At 45.5% G+C, this 23,956-nt stretch overlaps 1 protein-coding gene across 1 annotated transcript in view; it reads left to right on the plus strand.

Annotated features, from left to right (window-relative positions):
* Positions 1–23,956, plus strand: part of LOC144820356 (rap guanine nucleotide exchange factor 6-like) — a 754,449-nt gene that overhangs the window by 566,038 nt on the left and 164,455 nt on the right. The window contains exon 6 of the mRNA XM_078677919.1: positions 17,960–18,127. Coding sequence (XP_078534045.1) covers positions 17,960–18,127 — 168 coding nt within the window. The remainder of the gene's footprint in view (positions 1–17,959; positions 18,128–23,956) is intronic.

Raw genomic sequence — 23,956 nt, forward strand, 5'->3', positions numbered from 1 at the left:
TGTGACGGCGGCTCGGAAACTACATGCTACCTCCCCGTCCTCCACTGTGCCTCCGGATAAGGAGAGCCGCTGGATTGACTCGACTGGACGGAAGGCGTGTGGCACGTCTTCCACGACAATGAAGGCCTCCAGTGACTCGGCGTTGTTAGGAAGGTACGACCGTGCACTGTGGGACTCCATGGAACAGTTTGCGGACCTTGTCCCGCGGGACAGGAAAGAGGACTTCATGGAGATCGTCCAGGAAGGGATGCTGGTTTCGAACCAGGCCATCAGTGCCGCGGCGGATATCTCCTTGCTGGCCGCTCATGGATACTTGTATCAAAAGGAGAGGGGGGGACCAAGGAGCTTATAAGGTCCAGTGTCCGTGCTCCGAAAATCAATGTTTAAACAACAAGGAGGACAAAGTTCCTATGCCAGGGAGCAAAAAGTCACCCATGCATCGTGGTGCAAAAAGTCACCCATACTTAAAAAATTGGAAGAAAAAGAAAGGAAAAAGAGAAAGGGGGATTCCTAGGTGTAAAAGACCCAAAGCTATGAGAGGGAAAGACATTGTGTTTCCTCTGTTGCCCTCACACACCCCGAAGAGTGTCATGCTTCATCATCGGGCGTTTGCTCCTCGTAGGGCCGGCGCTGCAATTCCCTACGGGTCCCCCGAAGGGTCACTTTATCGGAGATCTTTTAGAGGAATGCCGGATGATGCATGTGGGTGTGCGGGTAATGAGTCAAGAGGAGGGTAAAGAAAAATCGTGCCAGTGTGATAGATTGCATTAAAACAAGGGTAAACATGCAGCGATATGTTTAAAAGTATACCCTTGGCAGTCAATACTGCTAAAAGTTATTGACCCAAGAGGCCTATTATGCCTAGGTGTCAATTGTCAAGGTCAACATGTTTCGCGCTTCCGTTGCCCATAGGTCGTTAGCGCTTCGTCAGGACCATAAAGAATATGTAAAGTGCACGTGATTTAGTGAGTATAAAAATTACTCATAAGACAGCATCGATGACAACTTGATGCCGCTCATGGATACTGCCACGGTATCAATCAGAGACGCCATGCTTGGCTCCGGCTGACGTCGCTCAAGCCTGAAGCGCAGCAACGAGTGGCTAATCTGCCGTTTTCCGGCGACACCCTCTTCGGGAAACACGCAAATGACGAAATGGCCCGGATGAAGGCCGAGGCTGAAACCCTGACGTCTGTGGGCTTGGAGAAGCCGAAAGAAAAGAAACCCTACCGCCAGTTCCAACGGCGGTTCGGGTCGCAGGGTAGAGGAAGAGGTCAGTCTTCTGGGCAACAACAGCAGCAGCAGCAGCAATACAGAAGACCCTTCCAGAAACGTCAGAGGGGTAGAGGTGGACAGCAGTCCTCTACCGCGAACAAGGGCCCGGCTGGGTCTCGCCCCTGAGCGGTTACTTCCCCTTCATCCGTTACCCGCTCCGGTGGGGGGAAGCGTTCAATTTTTTCTGGCAGAGAAGAGAAAAATTACTCAGGACAAGTGGGTGCTGAATATTGTTTGCAATGGATACAGTCTTCGGTTCATCAGCCCTCCTCCATCGATTCCTCCGGTCAGCTCGCAGTATCAACTGCGCGAGCTCCAGGCGGAGGCCGACATCCTTCTGAGGAAAAGGGCGATAGAAGATGTACCTCTGTCTCAAAGAGGAAGAGGTCTGTACTCCCGGGTCTTTCTGGTCCGAAAAAAGGACAAGAACGAGTTCAGGCCCATTCTGGACTTGCGACAGGCAAACAAATGGATTCGCAGAGAAAAGTTTCGCATGCTGTCGTTGCATCAGATTTATCCTCAGCTGCAACGGGGAGACTGGCTTTGCGCCATAGACCTGCAGGATGCGTACTTCCATGTGCCCATTGCACACAAACACCGGAAGTTCCTGCGATTTCAAGTCGGCACCAATCACTATCAGTACACGGTACTTCCGTTCGGGCTGAAGTCTGCGCCCCGGACGTTCTCGAAGTGCATGGCAGTGGTAGCGGCACACCTACGGAAGAACAAGGTGTTTGTCTACCCATACCTGGACGATTGGTTGATCAAGGCCTCCTCCTTCTCGGAACCTCAAGCACACTTCCAGAAGACGTGCGTTCTCTTGAACAAGCTGGGGTTGCACATCAACATGTCCAAGTCTGTCCCGACTCCGGTCCAGTGCATCCAGTACTTGGGAGCCTCCATCGATACGCTGTCGGCAAGCGTGTCTCCTTCGGAAGAGCGACGTTTATCACTCCTTCGGAAGGCTCAGGCTCTCCTGTCCGCTTCATCCACGACAGTGAGGACGGTGTCTTCTCTGCTGGGATCGATGGCTTCTTGCATCTTCCTGACGCCACATGCACGGCTGCATATGAGACCGCTGCAGGAGTGCTTGGAGGATCAGTGGGACCAGAGGAGAGGCTCTTGGGACGACAAGATACGACTGTCTCTGCATGCTCTTCAGTCTCTGAAGTGGTGGTGTTCAGCGGAGAATCTCCTCAGAGGGGTTCCCTTCCACAAGGACATTCCCACTCAGACTATCGTGACGGATGCTTCTCTCCTGGGATGGGGAGCGCACTCCGGAGATCTGCAGATTCAAGGGACGTGGTCCCCGTCGGAGTCCACTTACCACATCAATTTCCTGGAACTCAGGGCTGTTCACTTGGCGCTGAAGGCCTTTCAACCGTCCTTCCGGACCAACTCTCTGCTTGTACAAACGGACAATACGACCACGATGTATTACCTCAACAAGCAGGGGGGCTCGAGATCACGCACTCTGTCTCAGGAGGCGCAGGCGATCTGGCATTGGCTTCTGGCTCGAGGACTCTCGATAACGGCCACTCATCTGCCAGGTGTGCAGAATGTTCAGGCAGACGAGCTGAGCAGGCTGATTCAGGAAAATCACGAGTGGGTCATAAACGACGAAGTACTAGGAGAAGTCTTCGCAAGGTGGGGCACTCCAGACGTAGATCTGTTCGCCACCGCCGAAACCAGCACATGCCGAGACTTCGCCTCCAGGTACTACCAGCCGGGGACGCTGGGGAACGCGTTATGGATCAACTGGTCGAACAGCTTTCTGTATGCTTTTCCACCCATTCCCCTGATTCCAGCGGTGCTCATCAAGCTCTCCCAATCCAGGGCGAAGATGATTCTGATTGCCCCGGAATGGCCCAGACAGTGGTGGTTCACGGACCTGCTTCACCGGTCTCTCCTTCCTCACATGAAGCTGCCGTGCAGGCCGGACCTTCTCACGAAGTTCGGGGGGCGGATGGTGCACCCCAACCTCTCGTCTTTGAGTTTGGCGGCATGGCTCCTGAAATAGTGCAATATGGCCATTTGAATCTCCCAGCGGATTGTATGGACATACTGAAGGAGGCTAAGCGACCTTCCACTCGGACTTCTTATGCTTACAAGTGGAAGAGGTTTTGCATCTGGTGCAAGTCTAAGAACTATGACCCTACGACATGCAAGGAAGATGTCATCCTTCCATATCTGCTACATCTGGCGCAGTCTAGCCTTAATGTCCATTCCATTAAGGTTCATCTGGCTGCTTTAACTGCCTACAGGAAATGCCCTTCACAGACTTCCTTCTTCCAGATCCCTGTGATCAAGGATTTTCTAGAAGGCATGAAGAAAGTATTCCCTCCTGTCAGGCTTCCTTCGCCTTCATGGGACTTGAATGTGGTGCTGTCCAGGTTGATGAAGGAGCCTTTTGAACCTATTCATAAGGCTTCGTTGCAGCACCTGTCCTGGAAGGCGGCGTTCCTCATGGCCATTACATCGGCCCGCAGGGTGAGTGAAATTCAGGCGTTGTGTTGCCAAGAACCTTATACTGTATTTCATGCTGCTAAGGTTGTTATGCGTACTCACCCTAAATTTCTTCCCAAGGTTGTTTCTGATTTTCATATCAATCAGACTATATCTTTACCTACGTTCTTTCACAATCCTTCATCTCCAGCGGAAAGGTCTTTGCATTCCCTGGATGTTAGGAGGGTGCTGAAATTTTATCTGGATAAAACCAGGGATATTCGTAGGTCAGACCAATTGTTCATCAATTATGGATCTGTCAGGACGGGTCTTGCGACCTCTAAGCAGTCTATCTCTAGGTGGATTGTGTCCTGCATACAGCTGTGTTACCAAAAAACTAATAAGACCTTAGGAGGTAAGCCTAAGGCTCATTCCACCAGGGGCAAGGCTGCCACGACAGCATTGCTCCGTAATGTTCCGATTGCAGAAATCTGCAAGGCGGCCACTTGGAAGTCGGTTCATACCTTTGCTAAGCATTACTGCCTGGACACTGATGCCAGGGCAGACGCTCAGGTTGGGCAGGCTTCGCTGCGAAATCTGTTCGCAAAAGTAGTGGCGTTAATTCTCTTTTCTCCACCGCCGCTTTGGTGTGGGGATGGGCTTGCCATTCTATTCACTGGATTATGACTATAAACAGAGATCCCCTACTACAGAAGGAGTAGTTTCTGTCCTGTAACTCCAGTTCTGTAGTAGGGGTATCTCTGTTATAGTCATAAGCGCCCTCCCTCCTCCCCGGTGGAGAGAGACATATTCCTTTATGGGATGCTACAGGTCTGGCGTGTTACGCCTTCAAAAAGAACTGAAACTAAGTTGGACCTGCTATGCATTCTGGGATACTGGGAGAAGGTTCTGGAAGATTCTCTTAAAGGCACAGTATCCTGTTCTGAGCCACATAATGGCAGCCTATGGGGCTTGTCTGTCCAGGTTCTTCTCTCTATAATTCCTGAGGGATTTTGCTGGTAAAACAAGGGAAATCTGTACAGGCTTTTGCTGTTTTGTGGATTTTATGGTGGAATTTCTAGTTGAAGTACTGGACAGTGTAGCCTTTTTAGGCTGCATTATCTGTCTTTAAATTCTCTCTTAAGTGTCTATGCATTTCTGCATTTTTTGACACTGTAAGAGATTATTTTTGATTGCTCCGGGGTCCACGCACATGGGCGGGACTATTCACTAGATTATGACTATAACAGAGATACCCCTACTACAGAACTGGAGTTACAGGACAGAAACTACTCCTTCTACAACACATGGTACAAGCACCCCTTATTTAATGCTTTTCTCATCTACTTAGTGCTAATCACCATTGTTCTGGCATCGTAGCACGTTCTGTATCTGTCACCCTTTCGTACAGATCTGGATTCCAGCTTTGAAACTTTTGACCATCTAAATCTCTCATGATTGCATCATTTTAATTTCGAATAAGTTAATTAGCAAAGTTTTTCAAACAATTACGGTTTTCTAATTTCTGTTGGATTTTATCATCCCGCTAAACTGTGCATCACCCTGAGTATTGATACCATCTTGTGCTTTAAAACTTTCCTCTTCGCATGTTCTCTATTAACTATTATTTTATTTGAGGTATTTGATTTAAAGCGAATGAAGCACAAAACGAGAAATGAGGCCCCTTTTAGCAAAATGTTTTATTGTGGCAGAGACTTACCATACATTAGGTGCTGTGTATATATATCACAGTGTTACAGGAAGTGGTCAAAGTGCTTAAAAAATAAATGTTTGGGAACAGTGATGCTGTGCGCAAACTGGACGGAGTGTGCATGGGGGCAGGGTCAAACGCGTGACTAAAACTCAAAATATTCTGTAACGTTTTTCAGTCTTTCACCTTCAGGTAACTGCATATAAAATAGCACACAGCCTAAATAAAAAATAAATACAAGTTAACTTTATCAGTGGGAAATGCACTACAGAATTGAATCGTGGTTGGTGCAGTGGAGAACAGTGACTACTTGTGTATGTTAAGTGCTACGAGGTCTCAATTTGTGACATAAGGCACTGTGAATATATCTCATTATTTTAAACTTGCTTTACACACAGTAGAAGATATGGTGCTACAAAATCCACAAAAAGGTTTAAGATAAAAAAAGTTATTTCAAAATATAGATTTTAGTAATACCCAGAGTGTATGTGGTGCAATGTTTTGAATAATTCTCCATTAAAAGCATATACTTCACAGCTCAGCTGGCAACTCCCTTGCAGTACCACTCAAAAGGAATACATCTGTGTCATCAGGAAGCTTCAAGTGATAACATCAATTAAAGCCATTAACGGCTTCCAAGCTCCCTTTACATTTGCAGATTGACCAGTTGTGCACATATACATTTTTTTCAGGCAAGCAGGCACCCTAGCAAGAAGGCTTATTTAGCTGTCTGTCCTACCCTCGGTTTCAATATACAGTAGACTCCCTGCCTTACAAGCTGATGCTTTTCAACTCTTGGAATTAACCGCCTGGGGACGGACGCCATTTCACCAAAAAATTTAAGTATGGGACAGCGCGCCCCTCACTTCCCGTCTGACCACTGGCTGCATGGGTGTCTTGTTGAGACTGAATTGCAAGTCAAAGTTATGATGAAGATAGTAGGGATATTTAATTAGGATATTTCTAACTGTGTAATGTAACACTTCAACCAACTAACTGTACATTGGGTACTGTTTGGTTTGTTATGAAGTTAATTGACATACTTACATTTTGAGGCATGAGCTATATGGAGTCCTTTCCCAAAAATGTCATGATTTCCTTGTTCTAATACCAGAACTGGAACATGGACGCAAGTCTCCACGTTGTATAGAGTGCAGCTAACCAGTAGCCGACATCTCTTCCTGTGAAGTAGTAATGGCGTGGTACGACTTGCATAGTATTTGATGACTAGGATCCAGTGAGTGAGGTATTCTATGCAGGTTAAATTCTCTCCTCTACATGGACTCAAGATTCACCCTGGATTCATGCATACTAACTTCTATTCACAGAAAATACCTTCTACTTTTTCTGTGTCCTAGATATTATTAAAATTCTAAGAAGCAATATTCTAATATGAATGAAACAGCTCTGGGCTGGACCTAATGCAAGGTACATCCTTTACAGCAAATATGACGAACTGATGCAAAGCTGTTTTTAAAAAACTTTTATTACCCTGGAGGCTCCCTTTATTTTAAATATTTCACTGTTGAAAATGAGTGAGCTGCATGCTTTCTGTGCATGTGTACTAAAGTTTCTTTTTATTCATTCGCAAACGTTGACAAAACCAGTGAGTCTCCTCTTTGGGACTTATAGGCTTTGCCAATGCCTTTTTGGCAATGCTGTAAAAACAAAACAAAGGCGCGATAGAGCAAGATCAATCAGTAAAGTAAAACATTTTTTAAAAACAGCATGAAAGCACTTTTTGTAAGTCAGAGGGAACACCAGCAATTTGATGCCTGGCCCTGCGCCAATTTCCCCCAAAATAAAAAGATGGTGGATGTGGGGGCAACAAAGGAGTGGGTGAGGGTAGCAACGTGTAGAGGGGGTAAGCAGCACACGATGGAGAGTAAAATGGGGGAAAAGGGAGGAGTACACGAAAAAGCTTACAATAGGAGGAATACAGCAACCCAGAGCATTTAGGACAGGTATTTGGTAGAACAACCACATGAGGGAGACAGCTGAAAAATACTTGAACTCTCATGGAGTGCTTAATAAAAAAGAAAAAGAAGTTCCCTAAATTTGAGCAGTGAGCGAATAGGCAGATGATAAAGAGGCTATCATCCAGGGGAGGAGCAAACACATGATAGTGAAGCTGGGACAAGAAAAGCCACTGAATAATTAGCAATCAAAGTCAGCCAATACTAAGCAGTGGACAGGCTAGAAGTTCACAATAGGTCTTTCGCAACCAGACTGCTTGTTCTGGCTTGTAGGCTCGATCAAGGCAGCACCCATCTTTGACACCTGCAACCTTTCTACTCATTTCACTGTGCCCAGATGATATTGTCTTAATTGACCCTTAAGGTTTCTGAACTCCAGTATGCTCAGTCTGTGAGACAGAACTACTTTTTTGTAACTGCCCCAGTTTAAGAGTATGAAAGATACCACCCCCACTCACCTTTACCTTGCTCACAGGAGCAAACAACTGCATACTTTGCAAATGCCAACACGTCTCTTTGGCTTTTTATCATGATCCCTGAATTCTGTGTTGTACTGTATGGACTCACTCTCCATACTATCACTTGGTAGTGCAACATCCGGAGGAGTATGTTGGAGGGCCTCTTTATGTTGCTGATTAAGAAATGGAAGAGGTGAGAAATAGAAGTGATATCGCATCTACCGGCATTGGTGGCCCATGTAGTTTGGGCTTCATTTAGCACCATAAATTGGAAAACAATGCGTTTTGTTTGACCCTTTTACAGTAATTTGTGACGCAGTTCACCTCTGCATTATTTTCAGTACTTTGTTCGTTGTCTTAGCGGTAGGCAGCAGTGAGCATGACCTGTCGCAGCGATTAAGACCAGGAGCTTGCACGAGTAGATCTAAGAATGAGTAGTTGTACCTAAACATGCAGCACAGTTTCACTCCATCAAATTTCTTTAAGATTCATGTACATTGTTTTTATGTCTCGCCTAAGACTGGGTATGCACTGCCACTTACGAGTCCCTTTCTTACTTTGTGGCTTAGAGATTGCCCGTTGCTTACCATTGGCTGGCTTCATTGTCACTCTGATTTGTTTCCTTCTTAGTTGTCAGCTTCCATAGGCTTTATTTCCTGTGCCCTTCCACTACTTCCTTTTTCCGGTGCTATTTTTTGTTTTTATTTAAGCAATCTATGATAGTGTGTTTTTCCAGCTGTCTTAATCATGTCTTCCTTGTTCCTCCCTTGTTCACCTGCATTGCAATGTGCATGTGCTTCCCCTGTCTGCTCCTGCCCACCATCTGTGTTCCATGTGCTTGTTCCAGCCCCTCTTGCTGACACTATGTTGTCTTTGTTTCCCCCAACGGTCCTACCCACCCTCAGTTGTCCGTGTTTCCCTCACCCCTCCCGTCCACCCTCCTTTCTGTTCCCACACCCCTCCCACCCAACCTCTAGTGCCCTTGTATTTCTCCCCACCTATCCTGCACACCCTTCATTGTCCATGTGCTTTCCCAAACCCTCCTGCCTGCCCTCCATTGACCCTGTGTTTTCCCCACCCCTCCCGCCCATCCTCTCTTGTCCGTGTGTTTCTCCACTCCATCCGACCACCCTCTGTTGACAGTGTTTCCTCCACCCCATCCCTCCCACACCCTGTCTGTTTCCCCCACCCTTTCTACCCACTCTTCAATGTCCGTGTGTCACCCACCCTTCCTGCCCACTCTTTGTTGTCCGTGTGTTTCCCCATCCTATCCACCCTGTGTTGTCCGTGTGTTTCCCCCACCCAAGTAGCTTGGCCTGCTCGGTATTGGCAGCCAAACATTGGAATGAACTCCCCTTGCCCTTCAGTTGCATTCCAGACAAAAAACTGTTCTGCAAACAACTGAAAACTTGGCTGTTAAAGGACTAAGGTGGTTCTTTCCGCCCGTTAGCCTTATGTCTAGCGCCGGGAAACTCTAGCAGTAGCTGAGTGCTTTACAAATCCCATAATTTATTAATACAACCCTCCAGCCCACCCTTGCCCCGCCCATTTACACGGCTAAAATTGAATAACAAGCTTTGGCATAGCTAATAGGTCTCGCCTTTGGGACCTTATAAGTATTTAGCCATGCAGCACATTATCCTAAGTCCTACAACATCTTCTGTTACTTCACTTGGCAATGGTAACGGCCACACACACCCAAGGATGGGCTTCCATGCTATTTGATGAAAATATGATGAAGACTCTCGCACCCCAGAAGGCGTGCTAAGGGAATCCTAGAAAGAACAGCAATTTCGTAACCTGTGGAGTTAACTGTAAACAGAAGGGTTCCTGGGTGCCTTCGTCTGTGTTGCTGAGGGAGAGACCTCCTAACGGCTGGAGATGGGGAAGTGTATAGTTCCAGGAAACAATGAGCACATTTGAGGGAAGGGACGCTTCCCTAACACTTTACTTGAGTGCGCTACGAAGGGTGCAGACTTCCTTGGCGAACAGTGACTAGGGTTTGTCAGGTGGTGGCGATAGGATCGACTGCCTTAAGTGTTTTTGCCTGCGGTGCACGATGTGTGGTGTGGCCGGGTAGGTTTGACAGTTTCTAGCCGATGAATGCCACAAATACATAGGCTATATCTGAGTGAATTAAGTGGCCGGAAATGCCCAGTTTTCTGAATTTTTCAGGATGTGACATTTTCGTGCGTCTGCGGGATCCCCTCACCCCAAGTCTGGTTCAATATTTGGTTTAGAGATCGTCAGATACATTTATTTGTTGTATTAACGCCATGGCCCTTCCTGCAATCTGTGCCTCCAGGGCCTGTGCTCCATTTGCCACACAGCTGTAATTGCTGCCAGGATACACGCCACCCCAGATCTTTAGAGATTGGCAGTCAGATGTGAGGTGATAATTTAGCAGCCAAGGTTTGGAGGCGATTTGTGCCACGGATAAGTTCCTTCCGAAGTCTGGACTCAGTGCAGGTGGTACTTAGCCAAAGGGTGTGTGAGTGTGAGGGGCCTAAAAAAGTGCAATAGTGAGCGTGAGTGTGGTCTAAAAAAAGTCAGTGGAGTCCATGGGGAAAAGAATTTAATAGTATGGCTCACTGCTTTATTAAAAGGAACGATAAGGGGTATTGAGGCGGGACAATTAAAGTAATCGTGCCTCATTCAACCCTTAGTGAACGTGTGGTCCACACGTTGAGAGAGAGGTTCACGTTAGTCATTTAGTTGACTTTGTCCGGGGAACTCTGTAAATTCTTTGTTGTTGGTTCATTAGTGAAAGACACACGCAAAAAGCCAATCCTATGTTTGGCAGGAGTCAGACCCACATGGAGTAGTTTAGAGTGCTTACAAGAAGCCTCGCAGAGGAGCGCATGTGCGCTGGCTCAGGCTCAACCTAAAAATAGGGCTTGAAAGAGCCCAGTGCAATTTTTTTAAACATTTTGTTTTAGAAAAAGTGCTTAAACACTGACCCCGTCATGGCGTGTTGTGCTGCTTTACAGCATGGCACACATCATTGCGAAAGCCAGTAGCTCTCGTAGGCAAGACTTATTGGCTTTGCCAGCACTCATTGATATGTTGAAGTGAGCATTAATAAATCTCCACACAGTTGTTTTTTTAGTTGTTTCTCTGGCCGAAAGATGGTACATGTGAGTAAATCATGTGCTTTTAGTTTTTTCATTTGCTTAACTGGATGGAGATAAGTTTACTAAGAATAGCCATGAAGCAGCAAGATAGGTTTTTTTTATGTCCTCTCTGTACTTGTTTTTCACAGTTCAAAAAGCTTCTTAAATAAAGCTGCCCCACAAAAGGTGACTGTTTGCTATGTATCCTTTTTTTTTTAAATACCTTTTGCTACAACTAGTCTGTTTCCATCAACCGGCTAATAGTTTACTTTTCCACACTTGAGTCCCATGGGAAAATCAGTTCCAGATTTTCAATTTAAAAGGTTTTTGCAGTGACAAAGGCTTTAAGTGCGGTGCAGTTCTACTCGAACTATAAGGAACAAGACTCTTGTTGCTGCTGCCTCTCCTCATGACTCTAAGATAGAGAAAACAGCTACCATCTCTTCCTGTAGGTCTCTTTTCCTCGTGCATCTAAGATACAGCACACAGCTACCATCACTTCCTGTAGGTGTTTTCTCATGCATCTAAGATACAGCACATGGCTACCATCACTTCCTGTAGGTCTGTTCACCTCATGCATCTAAGATACAGCACACAGCTACCATCACTTCCTGTAGGTCTCTTCTCCTCATGCATCTAAGATACAGTACGCCGCTAACATCACTTTCTGTAGGTCCCTTTTCCTCATGCATCTAAGATACAGCACACAGCTACCATCACTTCCTGTAGGTCTCTTCTCCTCATGCATCTAAGATACACCACATGGCTGTCATCACTTCCTGTAGGTCTCTCACTTCATGCATCTAAGATACAGCGCATGGCTACCATCACTTCCTGTAGGTCTCTTCTCCTCATGCATCTAAGATACAGCGCACTGCTCCCATCACTTCCTGTAGGTCTCTTTTCCTCATGAATCTGAGATCCCGTACACAGCCTCCACCACTTGATGTAAGTCTCTTCTTGTGAATCTAAGATACAGCACTCAGCTACCATCACTTCCTGTAGGTCTCTTCTCCTTGTGAATCTAAGATACAGCACACAGCTACCATCACTTCCTGTAGGTTTCTTCTCCTTGTGAATCTAAGATACAGCACACAACTACCATCACTTCCTGTAGGTCTCTTCTCCGTGTGAATCTAAGGTACAGCACACAACTGCCATCACTTCCTGTAGGTCTCTTCTCCTCCGGCATCTAAGATACAGCACTCAGCTACCATCACTTCCTGTAGGTCTCTTCTCCTTGTGAATCTAAGATACAGCACACAGCTACCATCACTTCCTGTAGGTTTCTTCTCCTTGTGAATCTAAGATACAGCACACAACTACCATCACTTCCTGTAGGTCTCTTCTCCGTGTGAATCTACGGTACAGCACACAACTGCCATCACTTCCTGTAGGTCTCTTCTCCTCCTGCATCTAAGATACAGCACATGGCTACCAACACTTCCTGTAGGTCTCTTCTCCTTGTGAATCTAAGATACAGCACACAGCTACCATCACTTCCTGTAGGTCTCTTCTCCGTGTGAATCTAAGGTACAGCACACAACTGCCATCACCTCCTGTAGGTCTCTTCTCCTCCTGCATCTAAGATACAGCACATGGCTACCAACACTTCCTGTAGGTCTCTTCTCCTTGTGAATCTAAGATACAGCACACAGCTACCATCACTTCCTGTAGGTCTCTGCTCCTCCTGCATCTAAGATACAGCACACAGCTAACATCACTTCCTGTAGGTCTCTTCTCCTTGTGAATTAAGGTACCGGACACAGCCACCACCACTTCCTGTAGGTCTCTTCTCCTCATGCATCTAAGATACAGCACACGGCTATCATCACTTCCTGTAGGTCTCTTCTCCTTGTGAATCTAAGATACAGCACATGGCTAACATCACTTCCTGTAGGTCTCTTCTCCTCGTTAATCTAAGATACAGCACACAGCTACCATCACTTACTGTAGGTCTCTTCTTGTGAATCTAAGATACAGCACACAGCTACCATCACTTCCTGTAGGTCTCTTCTCCTCCTGCATCTAAGATACAGCACATGGCTACCATCACTTCCTGTAGGTCTCTTCTCCTTGTGAATCTAAGATACAGCACACAGCTACCATCACTTCTTATAGGTCTCTGCTCCTCCTGCATCTAAGATACAGCACACGGCTACCATCACTTCCTGTAGGTCTCTTCTCCTCATGCATCTAAGATACAGCGCACTGCTCCCATCACTACCTGTAGGTCTCTTTTCCTCATGCATCTGAGATCCCGTACACAGCCTCCACCACTTGATGTAAGTCTCTTCTTATGAATCTAAGATACAGCACTCAGCTACCATCACTTCCTGTAGGTCTCTTCTCCTTGTGAATCTAAGATACAGCACACAGCTACCATCACTTCCTGTAGGTTTCTTCTCCTTGTGAATCTAAGATACAGCACACAACTACCATCACTTCCTGTAGGTCTCTTCTCCGTGTGAATCTAAGGTACCGGACACAGCCACCACCACTTCCTGTAGGTCTCTTCTCCTCATGCATCTAAGATACAGCACACAGCTATCATCACTTCCTGTAGGTCTCTTCTCCTTGTGAATCTAAGATACAGCACATGGCTAACATCACTTCCTGTAGGTCTCTTCTCCTCGTTAATCTAAGATACAGCACACAGCTACCATCACTTACTGTATGTCTCTTCTTGTGAATCTAAGATACAGCACACAGCTACCATCACTTCCTGTAGGTCTCTTCTCCTCCTGCATCTAAGATACAGCACATGGCTACCATCACTTCCTGTAGGTCTCTTCTCCTTGTGAATCTAAGATACAGCACACAGCTACCATCACCTCTTATAGGTCTCTGCTCCTCCTGCATCTAAGATACAGCACACGGCTACCATCACTTCCTGTAGGTCTCTTCTCCTCATGCATCTAAGATACAGCACACGGCTATCATCACTTCCTGTAGGTCTCTTCTCCTTGTGAATCTAAGATACAGCACATGGCTAACATCACTTCCTGTAGGTCTCTTCTCCTCGTTAATCTAAGATACAGCACACAGCTACCATCACTTACTGTAGGTCTCTTCTTGTGAATCTAAGATACAGCACACAGCCACCACCACTTCCTGTAGGTCTCTTCTCCTCATGCATCTAAGATACAGCACACGGCTATCATCACTTCCTGTAGGTCTCTTCTCCTTGTGAATCTAAGATACAGCACATGGCTAACATCACTTCCTGTAGGTCTCTTCTCCTCGTTAATCTAAGATACAGCACACAGCTACCATCACTTACTGTAGGTCTCTTCTTGTGAATCTAAGATACAGCACACAGCTACCATCACTTCCTGTAGGTCTCTTCTCCTCCTGCATCTAAGATACAGCACATGGCTACCATCACTTCCTGTAGGTCTCTTCTCCTTGTGAATCTAAGATACAGCACACAGCTACCATCACTTCTTATAGGTCTCTGCTCCTCCTGCATCTAAGATACAGCACACGGCTATCATCACTTCCTGTAGGTCTCTTCTCCTTGTGAATCTAAGATACAGCACATGGCTAACATCACTTCCTGTAGGTCTCTTCTCCTCGTTAATCTAAGATACAGCACACAGCTACCATCACTTACTGTAGGTCTCTGCTCCTCCTGCATCTAAGATACAGCACGCGGCTACCATCACTTACTGTAGGTCTCTTCTCCTCGTGAATCTAAGATACAACACATGGCTAACATCACTTCCTATAGGTCTCTTCTCCTAGTGAATCTAAGATACAGCACACAGCTCCCATCACTTCCTGTAGGTCTCTTCTCGTTGTGAATCTAAGGTACAGCTCCCATCACTTACTGTAGGTCTCTTCTCCTCGTGAATTTAAGATACAGCACACAGCTCAAATCACTTCCTGTAGGTCTCTTCTCCTTGTGAATCTAAGCTACAGCTACCATCACTTCCTGAAGGTCAGTGTATGCAACTCATGCATAATGCAGGGCGTCTAGATGTTGTGCTCAGGCTCGACGCTTTGCAATAGAAAAGAGTTCCTGTTATGTCCAATGGAGCAGCGAAGTACGTCTCAGGAAGAGAAATTGTGCCCCTTAGTGCTCATGCAGAAAATTATAGCTTACTCATACATACAAATGTAAAATACTAAACAAATGTAATAGTTTTCTTTGCTGTGGCTGCTCTAGCAGTGCACGTGCATTTGAAAACCTTTATCCCTCACATTTATCTCAAATTATTTAGGTGCCTGTAACTTGTGGGGTAGGGAAAGGCAGGAGGCGGGTCTTTGTTCGAGTAGGCTTTATTTGGTGAAACAATAAGTCAATACAGGTTTTCCGAGGTACGGCTCTCCTCGGTGATCTGCTCCTCTCTTTGCGGCACTTCCTCAGGATCCCTTCCTCCCTTCGGCGAGTCGGGCTCCTTCTCCGCTTTCCGTCTTCGGGCTCCGTCTTGACACAGGCTCCACCGGTGGGGGAAACACAAGAGAGGGAGGTATCAGTCCACACGTTCTACTCTAATCACAATCAACGGGAGGGGAGTGAAGGAAACCAAAGTGCTCGGGGAAGTAGGGAAGTGAGGGCAGTGGATACCAGGGGACTAGTAAATGCTCATGGGTTGCCTCTACCCTTCCTTCCAACTCAGCCCGAGATACGGTTACGCACCTCTGTTAGCCACACCCCTCCTGGTGTGCGGCTGGGCGAATCGTAGTGCCGTTGGCCTCCTGGCTCCGGAGTCTCCACCTGGCCCCTTCGGTCCTCCGCCTCCGATGTTCCTCGTGGCTCCCCCGCCTCCGATGTTTCTCGCGTTTCTCTCTCCTCCGTTGTTCCTCTCGCCTCCTCTGTCTCCGTTCTCCCAACTCCGCTCTCGTCTTCTCTGTTGCTCCACGCCGCTCCTCTCCACACTCTGTCCGCTCCTCCGGTGTATAGACACACCTGTGCTCTCTCGCTGACGTCTTTTAAGGCGGGACCAGACTCCTCCTCCTCAGTACTCCCTCCGGTCCTATTAAAGGGCCCGATACCATCTTCTTCCTCGTCGCAACTGTACCTTTCCTCGGGCTTATTCCACACAGGGGGCATTGGCGGCTGTGGAGACAAGTGGGAGGGGTCACGGTTAAATGCTCACACCGGGGTTCAGGGTGCGGCGGCAACCCGTCCCCGTTACAGTGCCCTAAGCAAATCTGCTAACAAGGCCATTAAATGGAGCATTACTTGCACTTTGTTTTCCGCATCGTTGTGTAAAGCTCTTTGTTGTGCTCAAGAGTTATACGATTACCTGCTTCCACAGGAAAAATGTGATTCAACTATGCATTTTCCAGTTTTAACTCGAGTGTTTAGTGGTGATGCTGCTGTTGGTACAGATTTGCTGAATCAGCGATGTGTTACAAAACTTTCACGCGTACAAAAAATGTTCCCTATCAACACTAGTAGAATTTCAGTGGAATCTGCAGGGGGAAGAGAATGCGCAAAAACACATATCCGCATATTAGTCCCAAGTTTTCCCGCCAACCCGTTGTAAAGTAATTGCAGATTCACATACTGTAGATGTGTTACCACGGTGGTGGATTAGAAGAAAGCATAGAAGCTATCCCAAGAGCAGTGCAAACTTGTAGGAATCGGGTCAATGTATGGGGCAGAGGGACAAAGTTCTGTAGTACTTGGAAGCTCTACAGTACCTCTATAGTCTCCTTGCATGTGTGACTTCAACAATGGTGGCTTCATCAGGTAGCTTGACAAAATCTTCTCACACTTGGATACCTAAAATTGCAAGATGACGTAGCTGGAAGAACATGCATCCAGCAAACCAACCAAAGGAGGCAAGCAAGACCTAAACACAGAAACCTATTAATAGAATTCATCATGTTGCAATTGAGATATAACTTGGAATAGACAGAGAGAAAGGATATTTAGATATCCTGAAGATGAGACCTAAAATGTGCTCTTCTGTTCGGAAACTGGAAACCAGTTCCATAGTATTTTGGTAGCAAAGACTCAAGGATAGATATTTTGAACTTATTGAGATACTTACGGTTTGAAAAGCAACAACTATGTAAAGAAACAAAGGAATTTTTCTGTAAAGCCATTAACTTGAATACAAAAATCATACCTGGAAGAACAGGAATCATATACTTTGTTAAAATTCCAAATTTGTCCGATGTAATAGGGTTATAAAGTGGAGCTTGTTATTGACATTTTTGTAATTCCAACTAAATACATAATAAAACTTCTCTGTTAATTTACAAACAAACCCTACATATTTCTGCCTTGACAAACGAGATTGTGACACTCAAGAACCGTTTAAAAAATCAAAGGCCGTTATGCCTTTCGATATTTATTCTATGTTATTATCACCACAGAACCACTTTCAGAGTGCAGCAGCTGCTTACATTTTAAAACATACTATAAACAGCTATATCTGACAGAAAGACTGCACCTAAAAGGCCAACTATAAATATTATTCAATTCAAGTGACGAATTTTGACCTGAGCAAAGGGAACCAATGCTTAATTTGTGCAGGTGGTTGCACCATGACTTCATTTTCATCAGACTTTGCGAAGAGAGAAAGGAAAAGTAGAAGGAAGAGAAAGGGAAGGAAAACAGTGACAACGGGACTAATCGGGTTGAGGAGCCTCCACTACTGTGATAAAGAGACTGGAAGTGTAGGGTGGTGGAAGAAAAATGCACAAGATTAAAATCAAATCAAAGTAGCATGAAATTGGGAAGCCCTGTCATTCAACACCACCAGTGGTAGTCTCCTGACAAAAACATTGAACCCCTGCACTCATTTATTTATTTATTCACTTATTTAGTTTGATAAATGAAGCACTGAGAGGAAATAGAGAATGCTAGTAGCTGCCCACTTTTCAACAGTTCAAGTATCGGTCCCCAGTGTAAAGCAAGTTGTGATCTATTGGGTTTTCCAAGGATTGTTGTTGTGACTAGAGTAACTGCATTCCATCGTGCAAAGGTATATCAACCATCACTTTGCCTGTTTATTTTAGGTGGACTATATGGATGAAAATGAGGAGTATTTTCAGCGCCAAGCTTCTCACCGGCAGTCCCGCCGGAGGTTCAGGAAGATCAACCAGAAGGGAGAACGACAAACTATTATTGATACTGTGGACCCATATCCTGTCGGCAAGCCACCTTTACCAAGAGGATATCATACGGTAAGTTGATTTAACAAATTTTGGGTATTTTCTTTCTTTTAAAAAAAAAATATAAGCATTGTTTATTATTGTAAGTACTTCGTGTAGCAGTATTGTTGTGTAGCAGAATGTTTTTAAATATATTAGGAGAACTTCTACTCTTTCTGTATTCTGGCTAAATCATTTTTATTGTTGTGAATGATTTGCTAGTTCTAATAGGTGATTCACAGGCAAAAGAGACCTCGACCCCTTGCATTTGTTTTTAAAATCATTAAATGTTTTTATGAGTAGCCAAACGATGTTTACCTTGATTGTAACGGATCAAGAACCTTTGTAATGTTTTTGTATTCGTAAGTAAATTTAGCTTTGGTATTTAAGATACCGCTGATGAGCATTCCTGTTAACGTTTTTGGATGTTACTTTTAGGTGTGCTAAGTGTCTTTTTTTAAGTGTTATTTACTACTTGATGAACTAGCTTTTGATATGAGGATGACAGCCATGAAATTATGGAAGGCTAGATGGAAAATGCCAATAGGTATTAAATTAAAAGACGCACATTGTGTACCATTTACAAGTCAATTTCAACTTAATTGGTCTCACTTTGCTTTCATTGTTTGTCTGTTAAATTTGTCTCAGTCTTGTTATGGTGGCAAGTTTGCTGTTGATGCTCTGACCTTAATGCATTGAAGGTGTGTCAGTTGCTGCTAGGAATACTACACTTGCACGTGTGTATGGTGGAACATTTGGCAATTTATTTTTCTCAGCCGTTTTTGCCAGGAACGTAGTCTTTTGTGGACCTCACATCTTGATGAAGGTGGACAAATAAGAGAAGTTGAGAATCTGTCCAAACATGGCTGGAAAAGGCATTGTCTACATGACTGTGTGCTCTCCTGTAATGTATGTAAACATGTACAAACATGCACTCATGCAAATACGCACCCACATACACACAATGACTTAATCTGATCATTCTTAATGGAGCTGATGAAATGCTTGAGATAGTACTGTTTTTGCAGTGAGGAGAGAAGAACAATCTGAATTTGGTGGCAGGTGTGGGATAGGCAACAAATGCAAAAATACTGTAGATTTGGATAAGGCCTTATGTTCTTTGAGATCCCCGAATGGACTGGACCCAATGATGTCAGACAGCTCATGGATGTTATTCCTGTAATGTACTTGCCACAGTCCTTTCACAATGCATTTACTCTCATTCATTTCACAACGCTAAACTTTACTTTAAGTCTAGTACAGACTGATGTTGATTTGCAGAGCATGCCTTCACCCAAGGGGATATCCTGGCGCTGAGATGATGAGAGAATAACCAACCTAGGGCTTGACGGGATTACTCCAAGAACAAGGCCAAGGCCTTATTTTACACAGAATTCAAAAAGTGAGGATGCTCGGATGTGTAGTGGCAGGTCGTCTCATGCTTTGGGGCGGTAATGGAGAAGGCTTGATCCCCGTACCTGTTTTTCTGTATACGCGGGATGTGCGCGGGAAGAAGTGGAGTTGTCTCGAAGGTCTATGCAAGTGGATGTTTGTAGAGGTATGCAGGGTGTGAGTTATGTAATGCCTTGTGTATCGTTTAACATCTTGCAAGATTCTCATGACCTATCTCGGACCTCCGTAAAGGGGACAATTTTAACATTCAGATGGTGTTTCTTTGATTTCAGGTGTGTAAAAGTCAACTGGAGAGAACCCCGTTCCTTTCTAATAGCCACAATACATGTGCATTGACACTACTGTATGCGACTTAGAAAAAAATAAATACAGTATTTTCAGAAAACGTATATTGAGCCTGTAATTTCTTACGGTCCTTTGATATAGTAATACTTATTTGATTATTCCATAAAGCTAACGAGCTGTGTTACATGATTGTAATCTAAAAGTTGTGAGGACCCACTAGGATATTCGATTTTCGTCTTTTAGATAGTTTTCAAGCCTCTTGCTGTGTATTGCTATGAGTGCTTGACTTTAAAGCAGCAGAAAATTGACTGCCTCCCTTCGGCATTTCCTAATATGACCTAGGAACAAACATCTTTCAGACAGATTAAATCTTGCAAATTATGAAATAACTTCTTCTAGTTAACGTATGTGGCTGTCCTTTTTAAGTCTCGTCTAAGCAGCGCGCATGCGTTGCATATGAGGACCTTAAGCCGTCGCTCTGCTTTTTTTTGAAGCACATACTCGTGGTGGCATCCACCTTGCGGGAACGAGCAGTGGTGACATGCTAATTGGCTGTTGCTCGCTCCCACTAGGAGGATGATGCCACAAGCACGAGTGTGCTTGAAAACAGCTTCTGTCACACGAGCGCGCGCGCACCAAGCAGCTCGCATATTGGTTACTTGTTTACTTCACCGTTATCGATCTCGGTTCCACAGAAATGCTTTGGTACAGTTTTTTCGGCAGCACATTGAAAAACGGAAGTGCTTCCAGGCTCTTTTCTCTCTTTCCTTTCTTTGCTCCTTGTTTTCTTTTTCTCTTTCGTTGTCATGTTCCCCTCCCGCTTCACTTCCCCCCCTAAAATGGTTCCACCACTTTCCCCCGAGTTGTCTTTTGTTTCCGTCTCCGTTTGCTCTTCTCCCCCGTCATGATCACTCTCCTGGCTTCTCTCCCCGCTTCACCTTTTGCCCATTTCTCCCCCTGATCTCTCTGCGTCTGGCTTTCCCTTTCCTCTCCCGCCTCCCTCGGGGGAGCTTAGTAAGACCTGTTGCTTCCCTTTCCTGCCACAATGACTCTTCCACATGTTGTGGTTAATGAAGATGCTGTGTGAGCCTGGCCGATGACACTTCAAGAGGGCTTGCTCCCTTCCTCTCCCCTGTGAAGCCTTAGCCACACATTATGGGAAATAGTTTTTTCTCATCCCTGGAACTCCATGAATTTATTTTAGGGCTATCAAGATGCCTTAGCTTTCTGTGTGCTAAGCCCATTGAACAGCCTTTGTTTTAACAAGTTTCCGCTTTTATTGTTTCCCTATGTAAAAACTAAAAACAGGGTCTCTTGCGCGTCACTGTGATTCCGAAGCCCGTGTAACCCAGAGCGCCGTGTGTAAAGCCGAATGCAGTTTTTTTAACTCTTTCTCCCTGTATTTTCACTGAATTACCTGTTTCGTAAAATATTTACAGTGTGTTCCTACATCGCATGAGGGTTGACGGCAATCAGACAGTGGTGTATTTTCCCTCAAATTGTACATGTGGAGGAAGTAACGTCGTCAGCAGTTTGCTCTTTTCCTTGACAGCACAGGAAGCTCGCCACCTGACATTTGACACAGGTGAAGGGTCATATGTTGGTTTTCCAAAATAATCTTCAATAAAACTTGGAGATTGTGATATTTTTATAAACCAGCATTGTCAGTCAGCATTCCTGAACTTGACAAGCCTGTATTTTTAGAAGCATATGTCACTGAAGTGGTAAATGCAAAAGGAATAGAAAGTAAACAAGCATTGGCATAGCCAATGGGTCTCGCCTTTGGGACCTTATATGTGTTTAGTTATCCAGCACAATATCCTGGGTTCAACAACATCAACTGTTGTGCTGCATGGCTAAACACTTATAAGGTCCCAAAGGCGAGACCTATTGGCTATGCCAATGCTTGTTTTTTTCTAATATTGTAGTTTGTGATGACTTGTTAAAAACCACCAGACCTCTTTTGTATGGCTTACTGCACGCTTACTGTTCTCGCTCAGAGCATATGTAATAAAAAATGACATACTTCTAAGTGACAGTAATTAAAAGATGCATTATGCCTGTTATGTTTTATTTTGTACACTTATTAGATACGATTATAAAACAGCCTTGGACCTGAGTTCTCCTTCATCCAACCCTTCCATCTTTATGACCACACCCCTTCAAAGGCCTTTCCTCCCCCCACAAAAGATGACCTTTTGCTATAGAATAAAGCAACTGCTCTTGCAATAAAGGACTGGGGCTTTATTACATAAGTGCTGTGGGGGGGGGGGGTGAAGCGGGCTTGTGCACCCGCTTTGTGCTCTCCTCAAGGACTTTGGTATTATAGAAGGGGCCACATACGCTTGTGCGGCCCCTTCTGTAATACAGATAGTGCTGGCGCACATGTAGCACCAGTGCTATCATCAGATAACCTTCCTTTATTGGCATGAGCCGCGCAGTCTTACCAGCGTGGGCGCAGAGGCAAACGTGCCATTAGGAGGCACACTGGAAGTGTTCTACAAAAAGGTGCCACACTGTCAGTGTGACCCCCCGAAGTCAGCCCTCTCAAGGGATAAAAGGGGCCTCATGTACCCCCCCACCCCTCCAGACATCCCCTGTGTGCGGGTGCAGTGACTGACTGCACCCGCCTACGGGAGGGTCTCTCAACCCTTTTGAAAGTGCGGGCAGGTGCCGCCTACATAGAGAAACACAGAGCAGCTTTTTAACCCGTAAAGTGCGCCCGTCGGCCTACGGCCGTCACGAGCACTACCTCGGTAGTGCTGTGCACATCCGTTGGCAGACGCAGCCCCACCCACTCAATGGAACGCCCCGCACCGCGGCGGAATTTTCGCCCCGGTAAAGGGGTTAACAACTGCTCTACATTGCTATTGAATGCACTGCCCTGGGGGAAGCAAGCGTTCGCAGCTCCCCTGAGTGATGCTCTTTCTTCCTAGTAGGGCTCACTTTCCCTGTTTGCACCCAGCGCACCTGCTTTAAGGTGCACCGTGTCATAAACAGGAAAAGCACACCCTGTCTGTGATAGGGCCCCAGGTGTATTTAGTTTTACAAAATAAAATGAAGGCAAACCTGTGTACGTGATCTTTCATATATTGTTATGACTAGAGATTTAGCTGCCATTTCTTATGGACAAGTTGTTTACTGCAGGTTTTAAACTGGGACAGCTAGTCGTTCTTCGCAGAAGCTGTTTGGAATTTGTAATCGCAGCTAATTTGATGTGGAAAGAAGGATATCCGCGAGGCTGGCATACAAATGTTCCACCTCAATGATCCGCTGCACAGTGTTTACTGCAGCTATTAATGACAGAAGCCTGCTCTGCTTGCTGAACTCTGTATTGAGAATGCTGCTCACATGCAGGGCGCCACAAAACGCCGCCAAGCCTTGTCGACGTTGCAAACTCAACAGTACATTAACGTCGGCCGTCCCAGCGACATTTCTGCCACTGGAAGCAAGCATGTGCCATTAGTGGCAACTCGAAAGAGTTCGCAAGTTCTCCATCTGTTGAGAGTTTCTGGAACACGTTCTTGTGCAGTGTTTCCCCCATATTTGCTTTGGAGGCCTTTACAGTCTTGTGGTGGCCGGCCGGCCGGCTTGCTGCTGCCTTGGCTTTGTTAGGTCTAGAGAATACAGCGATTGCTCCAGCACTTAAATTATACTACCTCGTGGTTGCAATGTGTCTGCCTTGATGAACATGTTGAGAGCTTCACACTGCTGTTGCCAAAGAGGTCATCGGCTCGTTGTGTCTGGCGGCCGCTTTGGCTCATTGTACAAAGCTGGGTCAGCTTGGCAGATGTCCCAGCAGTGGGAGACAGAGGAATGTATGTGTGCTGCAGAAAGCGCCCATTCAGGTCTGTTGAACCAGTGCTATTTGATGTGAAAAGGCTGACGTCCCTGCGTCCATTTGCAAAGAGTTTTTCAATCAACTTGCATTTTCTAATATGTTCAGAAGTCTGTTGTCGCTTACGCCTGTCATGAGTTTGTTGTATTGCCCAATTGGCAGCACTCACTCTTGCTCGTAATCCGATTTTTTTATTGTTGTTGAAAGCATCATAGGTCTTTACCTGCTCAATCCATTTACTCCTCAACAACACATGCACTAACTGCCGGCCAGTATTCATATTCGGGATGAATGCTAGTAGAATGTAACTTTTGCACCTGAAAAAA

This window comes from Lissotriton helveticus, chromosome 2_1, assembly GCF_964261635.1.
Source record: "Lissotriton helveticus chromosome 2_1, aLisHel1.1, whole genome shotgun sequence".
Lineage (NCBI taxonomy): Eukaryota > Metazoa > Chordata > Amphibia > Caudata > Salamandridae > Lissotriton > Lissotriton helveticus.